The sequence below is a fragment of the Aptenodytes forsteri genome, unplaced genomic scaffold (assembly GCF_000699145.1).
Source record: "Aptenodytes forsteri isolate BGI_AS27 unplaced genomic scaffold, ASM69914v1 Scaffold212, whole genome shotgun sequence".
Taxonomy (NCBI): Eukaryota; Metazoa; Chordata; class Aves; order Sphenisciformes; family Spheniscidae; genus Aptenodytes; species Aptenodytes forsteri.
Genome location: NW_008795487.1, coordinates 2228562 through 2243698, shown reverse-complemented (window position 1 = coordinate 2243698; position 15137 = coordinate 2228562). Strand labels below are relative to the sequence as shown.

The 15137-nt window shown below is 37.5% G+C and overlaps 2 protein-coding genes across 2 annotated transcripts in view; one reads left to right on the top strand and one right to left on the bottom strand.

Moving 5' to 3' along the window:
• Window positions 1-1881: 1881 nt before the first annotated feature.
• Window positions 1882-10672, top strand: GTPBP6 (GTP binding protein 6 (putative)). The gene is made up of 10 exons (XM_009281376.1): window positions 1882-1885; window positions 2037-2174; window positions 2606-2676; window positions 4278-4408; window positions 5142-5212; window positions 5663-5821; window positions 7141-7349; window positions 8873-9021; window positions 9334-9486; window positions 9960-10672. Exons 1-10 carry the CDS (start codon window positions 1882-1884, stop codon window positions 10099-10101), a joined length of 1227 nt encoding a protein of 408 aa, XP_009279651.1. The 3' UTR covers window positions 10102-10672.
• Window positions 10673-12478: 1806 nt separating this feature from the next.
• The window catches only part of PLCXD1 (phosphatidylinositol specific phospholipase C X domain containing 1), a 14009-nt gene continuing 11350 nt past the window's right edge, over window positions 12479-15137 (bottom strand). Inside the window, exons 5-6 of the mRNA XM_009281345.1 lie at window positions 13759-13942; window positions 12479-12771 (exon numbers count right to left, since the gene is read on the bottom strand). Of these exons, the coding sequence (XP_009279620.1) occupies window positions 12479-12771; window positions 13759-13942 (477 nt within the window). The remainder of the gene's footprint in view (window positions 12772-13758; window positions 13943-15137) is intronic.

Genomic DNA, 15137 nt, shown 5'->3' with positions numbered 1-15137 from the left:
GTGGGCCGGTTAGCCCCCTGCCGATCCCGGCAGCTAGCCGTGCCGCCTTCCGGCTCTCCTTGCTCGCGTCGTGTCTCGGTTTCCTCCCGTTCTAGACCTCTACGGTCCGCAGGCATAGGTGTAGGGAACTAGTGCCGGTAGCGTGGAGTAGACCCGTTGTTGCAGCGGTAAAACCGCGAAATGCAAACTCGGAGTAGCTAAAAGGTCTAGGTCGGTGTTTTCTTCTTCGATAACTCTTTCAAAGAGAATGCGCTCTCAGTGGCTGGTCCCAGACCGGTGCTGTGACTGGTAAACGTCACGCTAACTTCGGGTCTTAGGCAGCAAAACCACTTGGTGCACAGAGTGTTTAGCTTGCTTAAGGGAGCGGCCGGGTTTCCCCCCTGTTAGCCGAATGTTAATAGCCTTCAGCCCTCAAGCGTGCTGCCTGGCCAGGTAGGCAGGAGCCCTTCAGCCTTAGGCTTACCCAGAATTCGGCTGAAGAGCAGGAATACTCTCCTGTCCATAGAAGAGAGTGTGGTGAAGATGGGGTCTTGCGCAATTAAGTTCTCTCATGGACTTAAAGGAGTGCCTTTGTGTAGTTACTTAGGGATGCAGTCGCCAATAATTCCTTTCTAAGGACCTTAATTAGGATTGCTATTCTTGGATTTCCCTCAGAAATCCTTAGAATCATAGAATCATTAGAATCATTAAGGTTGGAAAAGACCTCTAAGGTCATCGAGTCCAACCGCCCTTGTAGGTAGCTAATACGCACACGTTAATCGTGCACAATTAAGATGTATGATGAACTTGCCTTGATGTTGTTTCTCCAAACACTTCTCTAATTACACAGTTGTAATAGAAAGGATTAAGCGTTTTGTAAGTTAGTTTTTTGTGTGTGTATATATATATATGTCAATTTATATATGGTACTCCTTCTTGTATTCAAGTTTATTATGCGTTGAACCTAAATATTATTTAGTTTTATCGGTGCTGCTAATTTATAACAAATTGTCACTTTGAGGGATAAAGCTTGTAACCTTTTCAGAATTTACATAAGCATTCCCATTTTACAACTGGAAAAAAAAAATACAAAGGCACCTTTCTGTCCAGACATACAGAAGAATAGCAGTGATCCCTTTCCATTTATTTAGGCCCTCCAGATGAAGAGCCTGAAGTCTGAACAAATGTTTTGGAATGATTGTTGAAACACCACAGGTGCATCAGGAAATCTGTGCATTTTACAAGGAACGCTAACAATATGAGGAGAAAGAGGATCATGGTTATCTTTAAAAATATATTACCTTTTGGACCAAGGTAACCTATTTAATACATCAATTACGTTCTGCTATCTAGAAAAGCTTGACAAATCTGTTATGACAAGAGGATCTTATTCCCGTTTGGCAAATCAAAACTGGACCTACTGATCTGATATGCCCGTATAGTCGTCGTGATTTCACGAAGTCCTCAAAAATCAGTGCTTTGCCATGGAGATGTTTAAGAAAAAAAAAAGTGACCGATGAACCAGAATACAGGATTGGAATCTGCTGGTTTTAGCAAGTCATAAATCAGCGTAGGTCCTTTATGAATAAGTACCAGTGAAGTTAGCAACAGTATTTGCCGTATTAGTAGTGCTTTAAATATTGCCGCAAAACACTAAGGAATTAATCGCCTGGTTTTGTGCGCATCTAAAATAACAGAATTTATTTTCCAACTAGTTATTCATTTCACTTGTTGAGGCAAAAAGCTTGGTAATTTCTTTGCTGACAATAAAATTAAAAATTACTCTAAATCAACAACCACGGAAATAATTTGTACTGGCAGAAAGATGCTTTGTGTGGTAAAATTGCGTCAAAGTAGGTTTAATTATTCTGATTAGAGATAAGATATTTTGCTCTTTGCGCTATGGGTTAAAATAAATGCCCTAGTAGAATTTCAGTGTAGCTTAGTCTTTCCCTGTTCCTGCACATACTGTAGTTATTGGAAATCTGAGCAAAGTTATGTTGGTATACTACAATCTTTTTTCTTTTTTCTTTTTTTTTTTTTTTGTGTTCCTAAAGCTGAATTACAGATTGCTGAAGCCGTTGCTCTCGTAGATACCATTCAGAACTGGACAGTTTTAGATAAGATAATTATTCCTACAAAAAATCCTGACAAGAAGTTTATTTTTGGCAAAGGAAACTTTCAGGTTTTGACAGGTAAGGACTGAGATTTTTCAGCACTGCATCATTCTAAATGGAAGACTTCTGCAGCTGAACTGTTAAAGGATAGGTATGAAAGCTGAAGAGAGAGAGAATTTTGTTTATCCATCATGCAGGTTTGCAAACAGACTTCGAAGAATTTTTTTTAATGTTACAAAAGCAACATGGAATAGAAATAACCCGTGCCCACTGAAAATGTGTGGGGCAACTTAGTCCCTACGTTTATGTGATTGACATGAGTGAAACTGGCAGCTGTTTTACATAGTACTAAATTAGTAAAAATATAACTGTTCTGTGAACAAAGAATATGATGCCATTTGATATTTTATGAGCATTCTGCTCAGTGCAAAATGGTTTTATATTCTGTATATTTTAAAAAGAGGATTGACATTTAACACTGCATTTTGTAATGGTTATCCATCTTTTAGAAAAGATTAAAAAATTGCCCCATGTGACAGCTGTCTTCTTGAATGTGGAAAGAATATCTTCGTTAACAAAGGTAATTGAATATATTATCAAATCATATTCTTTACATCAGTATTGTTCGTAAGCTATTGATGTTACGAGAAGTAGGGTCAGTTATGACTCTGAATTTGCAAATGGTAATATATGAAGCCACCTGCACTGAGTTTTGTTGAAAGGAAACTTAATTCCTATTACATTTGTCACGCTGATATATGTGTTTCCAGTTCTTGTGCATGAAATTTTCCAGCAGCCTAATAGCCATTTAGTCTCGACTCTGCTCCCACATTTGCCACTGGCTCTACTTAAAATGTTGGAAAAGTTACTCAAGGTCTTCTTGACAAAATGGAGGTGATTACACAGCTTTTGTTATGAAGAATGTCAACATTTTGGATTAGCTATATGCACAAGTTTCTATACCTATATGGATAGTGTATTTATTTTCGTATAGTTCTTTGGATGCTGTATTGTAGTTTGATTATGAGGTGTAAATTCAGAGCAAGCTTATATTTGAATGTTTCAAATATTTAAACTTTCATTCCTAACCCTTAAAAAGAAACCGTATCTTAAATGGATGGATTATGTTGAGGGGAGGAGCACGCTTCACTTTTTTTTTAACACTGGCAGTAAAACAACTGGTGCATGAACTATAGATGCTCTTTGAAATGCTTAGACAAACTGAAATAAATACTTTTTAGGTTTTTTGCATGTACAGCATCATGCAGGGTGTAAAGTACGTGCAAACTCTGCAAGCAAACGTTAATGCTTTGCTGGTAGTTTTGAATGCTTTCCCTGATTATAAAATAAACAGTGATGGTTAGTATCTCTAATAGATAGTTATCTCAAGCACTTCAATTTATCGATGAAATGGAAGTTGAAAATGTTTCATTTCAATTTCCTAGTTTTTATTCCCTAATTTACAGTATGAGTACTTTTAGTACTAGATTTGCTAAAAAAAATTTCTTTTTGCAAATCTAGATCTTAAGAGCAATTTAACAGGGTTGATTCAAGAAAGTGTTTGAGAACACGTATAAAACACAAACATTCTGGATTTTAGAGATGGCAGAGGGGAACTACTGCATACTTTAAGTGTCTTTTGCTGAATTAGAGCAAGGGTGGGTTTTTTTGTTTGGTTTCTGTTTGGTTGGTTGGGATTTTTTAAGTATTTTGTGAAAAGCTGGTTATGAAATAATTTTCCTGCCTTCCTCTCTTTCTAATTTTTTTTTTTTATTTCGGTAATCTTTTTTCTTTTCCTATGTTATCCCTATCCTTTCCCATACCAGCATTTCATAATTATTTTTTGCAAGGACTTAACCACTGAGATTCTTGATTCTGAGGTATGCTGTAAGAGCTGTTGTCAGAATCCATCAAAGGCAGTGGAAGGATTCTTGCTGAATTTGAAGGGCCTAGACATAAAGTTCTAACTTCCAAACTCTCTTTTTCACCTTTCTTCGTGGTCAACCAAATTTTGCCTTTGCATGCTCATAATCGTTACCCATCCATTGAAGTGGAATCCTGAGATCCTCTGAGTTCAAGTGTCCATCAGCTAACTGTAACTGTAGTGCTGTGTAGGAATTGATCTACTGATACTGTGGGGGACAGAAAACATCTAGGTTATTTTGTCTTACATGGCTAAAGAAAGAACTAGAAGATGCCTGGGGCGTGAAAGTCTTTGACAGATACACAGTTGTACTTCACATTTTTCGTTGTAATGCCCGGACCAAAGAAGCAAAACTTCAGATAGCGTTGGCCGAAATTCCACTTCTCAGGTACCTTGAGCTGTGCAAATCGCATACTGATACTCACATATTGTAGTGACTGTTTCTTTACAATAACAAAAATGGTAATACTGTAGTGTAAAGAAAAATGACACTGTTTCAGTGCTTGCATAGTATGCTCAATGATTGATTAGAGCACAGAAATACTTGCTTTAATGTCATTGTTTTAAGCTTCTGCAGTGCTGACAGGCAAAACCAGAAAGTGTTCAACAGATAATCTTACAAAATATGTTTCTCATGAAAAGGTCCCAGTTCTTTCTAATGCGGAAGATGGATTGCAAGCGTGTGTAGGAATTGGATATGTGTATCCCATATATAATATTGATGGGTTTAAAAAGGAAAGCTATAAACAAGATTAAAGGCATTAATGTGTATCTGAATGTTCCACATTTCTACATTACATTGCATAGAAATATTTGTACACGGAAGTTGGTGTGAGTTGCATGGATGTATCAGAGGCATCTTTGGCTCTCTGAAATTTCAGAATAGCCATTATAATTTCCTAAGAGAGATGCATGATTTTTCAAACCACAGTTGAGGAGCCAGGAAAATCTGGATTTTTTTCGCTAGGCTTCTTGCCATGAGCAGGTTTTATTTAGAGCTCTGTCATTTAGTGGTTTTATTTGTACTATTAGAATATCATTACTGCTTCACGTTTGTTAGGCATTTTAGGATAGCTTGATTAAAGAAAATTGCTTTTAATTAACTGTTACCCCACTGCCAGGTCAAATCTGAAAAATGAGGTGTCTCAGCTAGATCAGCAGAGAGGTGGATCAAGATACATCATGGGCTCAGGTAAAGTCTAAATATTCTCATGAATTAGAGGATTTTTTTTCTCCATAGCCTTTAAACAAGTTTAATTGCATCTTATTTTATTTGAAGGAGGCCAGGAGGAAAAGCTGTTTGTGTTCTGCATCTAATTAAGTGAACATACAAAACTTTATTGGAAAGTAACTTAAATAATAAAGTTTTGGTCTGTACTGGCTCATTAAGTGGCCTTGGACAGACTATTTGCTGCCACAGGGGTTTATCATAAGTGTACATGGTTATTCTAGAGTGCTTAGCATATGTTTTAATAATTACTTATCACTCTGACTCTCTTAGGCAAGAATACATAGTTTTATTGCTTATTTATAACTTCATAAGCCCTAGTGCTAACTCACTTGATTTCCAAATGCACAACATCACTTGGTTTACTGTTTCTCTTGTAGACTATTCTGCCAATTATTCATTGGTATTTTTCAGGTGAAACATTCATGGAGACACAGAATCGTATCTTGAAAGAAAAAGAACTTAAAATTAGGAATGCCCTGGAGAAACTACGAAGAAAAAGGTCTTTACTTAGAACTCAGCGCAGAAAACGCGAGTTTCCAATTATCTCAGTAATGGGCTATACTAATTGTGGTAAGCAAAGACTTGTGAAATTGTAACACAAAAGAGCTTACGTTGTCTGCTTTTTAATTAGAAACTCTAGTGAGAATCTCATTTCAGTGTGAATAGGCTTCGTATTTTAATTAGTTCTTAAATTGTGTAATGAATATATGTCAATTAGGATATAGTTAGGAAAGCAAATGATGCTTGTTGTAGGTTTTTTGGGGTTTTTTTTTTCAGTCTTGAAGACCTGTTTTGAAGAAATGCCTAACACCTATTGTGCCAAAAAGATTTTGTATATACTGCTGAAGACTGTACTGCTAGTGTCCCTTTATATGAATCTTTCTTACTTGATCAGGATGGGTGTTCAGATCACTGTGAAGGCTTGAGGCATAGGAGGAAAATTCAGGAGAGTTGGCAGCTGATCTGAGAAATGTGCTTAAGAAGCACTGTAGCTTTTCATTGATTGATGTATAGTGTTCTGAGATGTGTTCATAAGAGAATCTAAATAAAGCTAAAGGTTTTTTCTATTTATAGCTTACACAAGTGAATTCATATGCAAGGCATAAATAGACTTCGGACTAGACACTCTTTTCAGGTTATATTATCTGAAGACCATTTCATTTTCTTATTCAACATCTTTATAAAAACAAACTTACCTTGCACTAATTTTGTTATCAGTTATATACTCAAAGATTTGGATTACACTGTATGTTTTTCTTAAATGTCATACTCCATACTTTTAAAACTGAAGATTCAACAAAATATATATATTACAATTTTGTACACATAATTGAAATACTTTAACTAGGGTATATACTGAGCACTTTAGTTTAATGACTAAATTTTGTGAAATATTCATTGAGTTAAATAAATGTCTCTAGTAGTATGTTCATGAGGAAATGCCCAATAAAAGCATAAACCTAATAAGCTACATATTATTAGTGCTTCTGTTTATTGTTGGATTTAACAAGTAAATATTGAATTGTTTTATTTGACAACAGAAGCACTGAGGAGCGCGTAAGTGTATGCTTCCTAATGCTGTCATGGCAGTGCTCTTCAGATAGTCTTAGAGGTAAGAAATGTAGTTAGGTCACTTTGCAGGTCAGTTCAGTCTTTGATCATCTTGTGATTTCGCAGCATAGCTTCCAGATGTGGCCTTAAATCCAATTCCAAGTTATAAAAGTTAAGACTGCCTTTGGATTTCCTAACATCATATGGATAACTAGTCATAGGCTAGATTTAAATTAGTGAAATAGGTATGTTACATCGTACAACACACCTGAGCCTGCCAAGTTAAATTTTTACTTGAAACAAGCCATTAAAATCTTGTCCTTTTTTTCTTTAATTAGGAAAAACTACCTTGATCAAAGCCTTGACTGGGGAAGCAGGACTTCAACCCAGAGATCAGCTCTTTGCCACTCTTGATATTACAGCCCATGCTGGCTATCTGCCCTCGCATATGGCAGTTATTTATGTTGACACCATTGGGTTTCTGACTGATCTTCCACATAATCTGGTTGAGTCCTTTTCAGCTACATTAGAAGAAGTGGCTTACTCAGTAAGTAGTTGACTATAAAAAATTGAGAAATCAGATTAATTTCCTTTTAGATAATCCTCACCCCTTCAAAAAAGGGGGAGTTAATTGGCATGCTGTTCTTAGTGAAGTATCTGGCTGTCTATAGTAGTCTCCTAAGATAATGATGTAAATATCTTACCATAAGCCAATTTTCTGACACTTGAAATTATGCAGAATATATAGATATGAAGAGATTTCAGAAAGGGTTTATTTGGAGTCTGTCCTTCTCCATGATATGTAAACCAGATAAATCAGATTTTGCTGATTAAATAATATGAAAACCTAAACAGTGCATCAGCATAAGTTGAGGCTAGCTTTCTTGAGAGTTAAAAATGAAATAAAGCCTCTGGAATGATCTGTTTTTAACTTAAGGTTTCCTATAGCACTAAAAGTGGGTGACTGATGTGATGCAGGCAGCATGTAATAAACATAAATGTACTTTTCCAATCATTTTCTCATTAAAGTTAGCTTCCTGTGTTATAGCGAAGTGTAAAGCTGCACATACACAGACATTTAAACAAAAAGCCTGTATCGTCAAAGGTAGTTAAATGCAGTGGTAGCTGGATGCTGGAGTGCTTCTGAGGATTGGACTCTTCACCATGTAATAATAGGATGTTCAAAAGCTGGCTGCAACTATCCTGTTTGTCTCTTATTCTGAAGTGCTAAATGAAAGGCAAGAAATGTACTTCTCGCTAATTTTCAGAAGTTTGAAGCAGTATCTTGAGCAAAGATGACGAAACATTTTGAATGCAAATATTGAATTTGGTTGCTTGGTTTTTATCATGGCAAACATGATTGTGTATGTACTTGAAACTGGTAACTGTTGTGTAAAGCTTTGTAAGTGAAGGACCAGTAATAGTATCTCAGGAGCTAAGAATAAGGAGAATCTTCTGCGTTTTGAATGTGAAAACAGAATTACAAGTTACATGGGGTTTTTTTTTCCCTCATATTTGAAACAGTTTTTCAGCCATTACATTTCTAAAACTTTTTTAGAGTTCACTCTTTTTCTTCTCTAGTATTTTTGAAGCCTTGTTGTTACACAGCCTTGGTATTGAAAAATTAGGTCAGTTATTATTTGAAATCTGAATTCTGTAACTAGCTTGATTGACAGGGTTTGTTTCAGGGTTGTGGGAGGCAATTTGTACTCACTGTGAAGTGAAAGATTAAGCTGCTACAGATTTTCTTCCATCATGGTACAAAAAACAGTATTGGTTTAATACTGGTTTAGTAGTTCGTTTTACAGCATTAACCTGTCAGTGTTATCCTATCTAATGGATAGGATAAACGTTCTGCTTTTGGCAGATACAAAAACCTCTTTCCTAACAGTAAGATTTTTACGCCATGAAACTGCATCCTTCTCTAGGAAAAGAAACTGATCTCATTAAGAGGATGTGAAATGAAGGTATCTTATATGAATTAGCAATGCGAAAATAGTATAAAATCTCTGCAACCTGGTAACTGGCGTGTTTCATTAAGTAACTGTCTTGTATATTGATGCTTGCTAGGATCTGATAGTTCATGTGAGGGATATAACTCATCCAGAAACCATCCTCCAGAAAGCAACCGTTCTGTCAGTTCTGAAGAATCTTAATCTTCCCAGCCATTTGTTGGACTCAATGGTAGAAGTTCATAACAAAGTGGATTTAATAGAAAGGTAAGCAGGAGATGCTAAGCGTACTTAAACTTTTTTCTTATGTTCTGGAAGCTTTTTAATTCTTAGTCTAGAAAAGAGCTCCCACACTTCTGAATACATTTAATAGTGTTTCTCAATCTTTTACATATGTAACTATGGTCTTAAAAATAATTAATTGTCTTTTAATTACAAAAGAAATCACTTTAGTCATACAAGAAGTGGCCTCTGTAGGAAGATGCCAGTATAAAGTAACGCGGTTAAATTGTCCGTGCTTGGAATATTTTCACAACCTAATCTTCGTGACCAAATGCACTAGCAATTGTTACCTTTCAGATATAAACCCACTGAAGAAAATGCTTTAGCTGTTTCTGCTCTACATGGACATGGCTTAGAAGAGCTGAAAGAAGAAATAGAGAAAAAAATTTTGACAACAACAGGGAAGAAGATTCTGACAGTTAACGTCAACTTAGAGGGACCTCAGCTAAGGTAAATAATTTTGAATTGTAAGAAGGACTTGGAAATATGAAACTCTTAGTCTTGCATGTTCTAAAATTTCCAAATCGTATCATACAGATTTTAATCTCTGTTAAGAATTACAGGAATAATTATCAAAGTTTTCTGACCTATTGAGAAAAATTATCCCCATGAGATACCCTGGAGTCTGCTTCTGAAAATGTCCTTCACAGAGTTCTCTGTGTTAGTACAATAAAACATACTTCCTGAAAGACCATGCCACTGGTCCTGGAGCCAGATTTCTGATAAAAACACAAATCTGAAAGATTTATGAAAACACTATACCCTATTTCCAAACAGCAAGTAGCAAATGAAAAGTTAAGTGAAGCACTTCATCTTTTGAAGTGTTAAATTACCCGGATTGGAACACGTTGACCTAAAACAAAGATCACATTTTATGCAGTATGTCATACCTTTAAGATGCTAATATGCTTTTACTTCTGCAGTTGGCTCTATAAAGAAGCAACAGTTCAGGAAGTAGAAGTCATGCCTGAAGATGGCACAGCCAGGGTGAAGGTGATAATCAGCAATTCTGCTTTTGGCAGATACAAAAACCTCTTTCCTAACAGTAAGATTTTTACGCCATGAAACTGCATCCTTTTCTAGGAAAAGAAACTGATCTCATTAAGAGGATGTGAAATGAAGTTAATGGCCTGTTAGCCTGGGTGTTGAAGAGCGTATTTCTTCCCCAGTTGATGTTTATGGTGCGTTTTAGGAATGGACACCTTCAGAAAACTGTTTGGAAACAAAAAGAGCTTTGAGCTTCATTCTGTCAGCAAGTGCAAGGACAGCACTACATTTTTAATGTTAAAACAGTTGTTAGCTATAAGCTGTGGACCTCAAACATATGGAAATCACTGGATGGCATCTGAATTAACCTTCAGAAAAGTACCAAGTTTTCTTACATCGTATAAATAAAGCTTTTTACCCCACTTTCAGAATAAAATAATATTTATCATAGTTAAGGTGTCTCAGATGGTCCTTGGAAAATGAAAGTTAATGAACAAAATGTTGTTGGCTGTATATAAATAATACAGATAGGTTTATGCATTCTGCTTTAATACATATTTAAGTAAAATAACTGCCCTGTCTTATTGCAGTGAAGCAGAAAAACATGGATTTATATATTTAAGCAATAAAGTTAGCTGTGAACATCTTTTACCCATATGGTTTTCTTGCCTACAGTAATTTATCCACAATACCTATACTGTGTCAGCTCTTAAAGGGAAAACATTTAAGGTACAGCAAACCATGGATTTTGTGTGAAATTATTTCACAAAGGAAGAAAAAAACAAAACCTGATCCATTACCTGAATTACTACTGGGAACCAATAAACCAATCAGTATCACAGAAAGTAGAAGCAAAACTGTTTCAGACCATATTACACAGAGAGATCAAGTTTTATTAGATAGAGTAGCAAGCCACTTGAGGGTACAAAAGATAGGCAGAAAAACATTCTGAGTATGTATAACATAACACTTCATGCAGGTAGTGACTAAAAAAAAAATCAGAACTGAATGAGTGCTCAGTATGAAGTACATAGAGGTAAGAACAAAGATAAAAAGCACTGTAAAAAAGCATTTAGAAAGTCGTCTTTATAAATGGAATGTTTTTCTTCTACTCCTACGTATTCTGCAATTGTAAGAGATTGCATGAGGAGGTAGCATCTTGGCCTTTCATGCTGAGAAGTCTAGGGTGAGTTTGATCTGATGTCACGTAGCAGTTGATTTCAAACTTCTGCAAATACCTACTGCAAACGTGAACATCTTGCCAAACGTTTGAACTCAGCTTTTGCATATAAAGTGCACCTGAAAAGTGAGGTATATTGATGAAGCTGCATAGTGAACTTCATACAATGCCTGTTTTTGTTTTAGTCCTGATCCTTGCCATTTCTCTTACCTTCGTGATCATCTGTTATTGCACAGTTCATTTAAAAAAAATAGAAAAATAGGATTAATATGCAATGGCAAACAGCGTAAACCCCTTAGTTTTTACATAAGCAAAAAATACTTGAGAGAAAAAATAACTATAGAGCTACTAAAATAGGTAAATAAAAGACCAGTTGTGAAACCCCAAATGAGCGTGACAGAAGCCAAGAATCTGTATTTTTAGAGCAGTCTGAGTTTAGATCAGGAATTTGTTTCCTATGTGTTTATTTTCAATGATGTAAGCCATATTTTGGCAACACCTAATAAAACATATTTCATTACCACAGACAAAACTGTCTAGGGGCCTAGTTTTGGTATCTTTATCACTGCAGAATTGGCATGAGTGATAAAAAGAGTAAGTGTTCAAATACACATACCTCTTAGAAACCATAAAGAATTTTGTGACTACTCTGTTGGTAAAGTGGCTCACAACTGATCCTCAGCACACAGCAACAGTACAGCCACTTCTAAATCTCTAATGTTCATGATGTATTGGTGTGCATATATAAAAATCATGTCAAATAGGATTGTCAGTACAGTATCTTTGATATATCAAAATATTTTTAAACTGTTCCTTTTGTATATTTAACATAAACTTAAAACATACAAGTCAGTTTCACACTGATATAAAATACTGAGAATTGGGCTTGCAAGTAGTGCAGAATATCTTTACAAGTATAAGAAAGTTAAAATCTTATCACAAAATAATTCATGCAGCTACTGACATATTTCTCCTTGCTAATATGTAAAATGAAATAGGATAAAGTTCTTGGGACTTTCAATATTGCCAATTGCTGCAGAATCTAAGCACCTCCAAGTAAATTATACCTATACCATCATTCTCTAGAGACTTCAGCCAGGTCAGCCTGCTCTCTTTTTTGTGAAAAGGCCTTGAAACCCTGATGATGTTGAGAGCACTTTTCTTACTAAGTCTTTAAAACATCCCTGGTTTGAGTTAACTGGACCTTTATGGGATCCAGGATGTTTAAACCAGGACACATTGAATGCAGACAAAGCCTTTTCAGCTTTTCACAGATTAAGAAGCTGAGAATGAAATGCTGTTTGTTCCAGCCCCTTTACTTTGACAGTATAACGGAGGATTAATTTTTGTGTTAAGGTCTATCACATCTTTGACAAAGTCATCGTTTCCTATGAAGTCTCCAGCAACGATGTTAATACATTCTTTTTTTGGTCCTGGATACTGCTGCTTTATCCAGATTTTCAAGCATGGAAGACTCTGGAGTGTCATTTTCTTCAACGATCCAAATGGGTGTAAGAGAATATACCTTAAATTTTCAGTAAGGTTAATCCCTGCTACAAAGAATTTTTCTGAAATGAAAATCAGAAGGTGACACATTAAATATTCCTTTGAGGAGAACAGAAACTGCTCAGCATTGCATTAACTCCAGATCTCGTTCCTCTGGGAATCATTCAAACGCTAACTTTACAATCTTTCTCTATTGTTTCATATCCCTAGAACTGTTTCAGTAGACTGTCTCCCCTGGTTGCAACTGCATGCTGTAGTAAAGAGTTGCTGAACCAAGCTCGGTTATTGAACCATTCCAGTTTAGCTAAATTTATCTAAATTATCCATTACAGACTACAGGTCCTCCACTAACTAGTCCTCCTTTGTAAGTTACGTTTGTTTCTGTAAGGGTTGCTTCCAAATGCTTAGCCTTCCCCTGTGACGGACGGGAACACAGGGTGCACCTACACGGGCGTTTTCCTTTGGCTGGGGAGTGTGCTTTTGAAGCGGTCCTCCCCTTCGTCACCCCATGCGTGCACATCACAGAGCCGCACCAGAGGTTACGAACTGAATTTCTTTCAGCTTGGACGACACCAGCACGCTTGAGCGCCGCTATTTCCTGATGTAGCTACAGCCTTCACACACCATTCTTGCAGGGGTTTCTTTTTACAACAAGGATAGCATAATGCATTTCCCCCATCGTCAGCGCTGCCTGAAGCAGCAAGCACTGGATTGAGGAAGCAGTCTCCTGCCTGTGAGAAGGGCACGACAGCACCAGCTAGCTCTTCTGTGCCAAGGGCTTCTTTTCCATGGGATCACGCAAGGGAAGCGGCTGCTGCAATTTATATAGTCTATGCATGTACGTACACCGATGCATGTATTTGCAGCACCAAAGATGAATGTTGCACTCACCCATGGGTGGGCAAGCACTCAGCAACATGGGCACGTCTTGTGCACGCAGCATGCACAAAGTGGTTATTACCCCTTAATGCTATGAACACCCAACTTCCTATTTGTTTTGCATTGCTGTACGTGCCCCTTGTTTCCTCCGAGCGACTCCCTGTGCCTACCTGGACGGCCTATCCGCTTCATGCGCTCTAAATACTGGATAAGAGTGCGAGTGGCAGTTTTGTTTCCCCACCAGTATGGGATCGCGGGCCACAGCTCACAGTGCTCCTCCACTTCCACGTCCTCTTCGTACGAGACTATAAGCTGATGGCCACGCTGCCACATGGTCCGCAGCGTCGGCACCACCTAAGAGAAAGTGTGCCCAGGCTGAAGTCAACAACACAGCAGTGTTCCCAAAGTTCAAATACTGACATGTGACATATTGCCTTGGTAGAGAGGCACAGATTCAGTTCAAATAAAGCTTTTAAGCATACAGCCCAGTAGGTCGTTGGCTGGGTTACAAGCTGCAGGGGCAATAGGAGCCCGAGAACTTCAGCAGATTCCACCTTTCCTCAAACAATTTAACTATGGTAAAGTACATAAGTCAAGGTCTTACACCTGTGTAACAAGAAACCATCCCCACGTCAGCCCTCGTGCACGTACCGCTGTTGAAAATTTGTTGGGAGAGGAAGACACAGGCCATTTGGTGAAAGGAGGTAGGAAGGGGGCAAAGCTGTAGGAATACGGACACAGAGAAGCAGGAATAATTTTGGCAAATGCTCCACATCATTGATCCAAATTTGTCACTGTAGCCATCAAAGAAAATTGAACTGCTTAAGACCTGGTAAGACTAAATGTAAGTCTTCAAGAGATATGTCAATTCTGATTTCTCTAAGTGGAAAGTTTCAGAAATTGGGACACTCCAGACATTTTGAATTGAGAGAGGGGAAGACTGGAGTTGGCAACCTTCTCAGACAGACAGATGGGCTGAAACAGGTCTGTCAAATTTAAGTGTTTAAACATGAAATGACATTTTCCAATCCTCAAAAGTTACCATTGGACAGAATTGAGGCCCTCTGACTAGTTTCATTTGCAAAACCAACATAATTATCAGGTTGTGCTGGTTTTGGCTGGGATAGAGTTAATTTTCTTCACAGTAGCTCGTATGGGGCTGTTTTGGATTTGTGCTGAAAACAGTGTTGATAACACAGGGATGTTTTAGCTATTGCTGAGCAGTGCTTGCACAGAGTCAAGGCCTTTTCTACCTCTCACACCAGTGAGCAGGCTGGGGGTTGGGAGGGGGACACAGCCGGGACAGCTGACCCCAACTGACCAAAGGGATATCCCACACCATATGACGTCATGCTCAGCATATAAAGCTGGGGGAAGAAGAAGGAAGGGGGGATGTTCGGAGTGATGGCGTTTTGTCTTCCCCAGTAACGTTACATGTGATGGAGCCCTGCTTTCCTGGAGATGGCTGAACACCTGCCTGCCCATGGGAAGCAGTGAATGAATTCCTTGTTTTGCTTTGCTTGCATGTGCGGCTTTTGCTTTACCTATT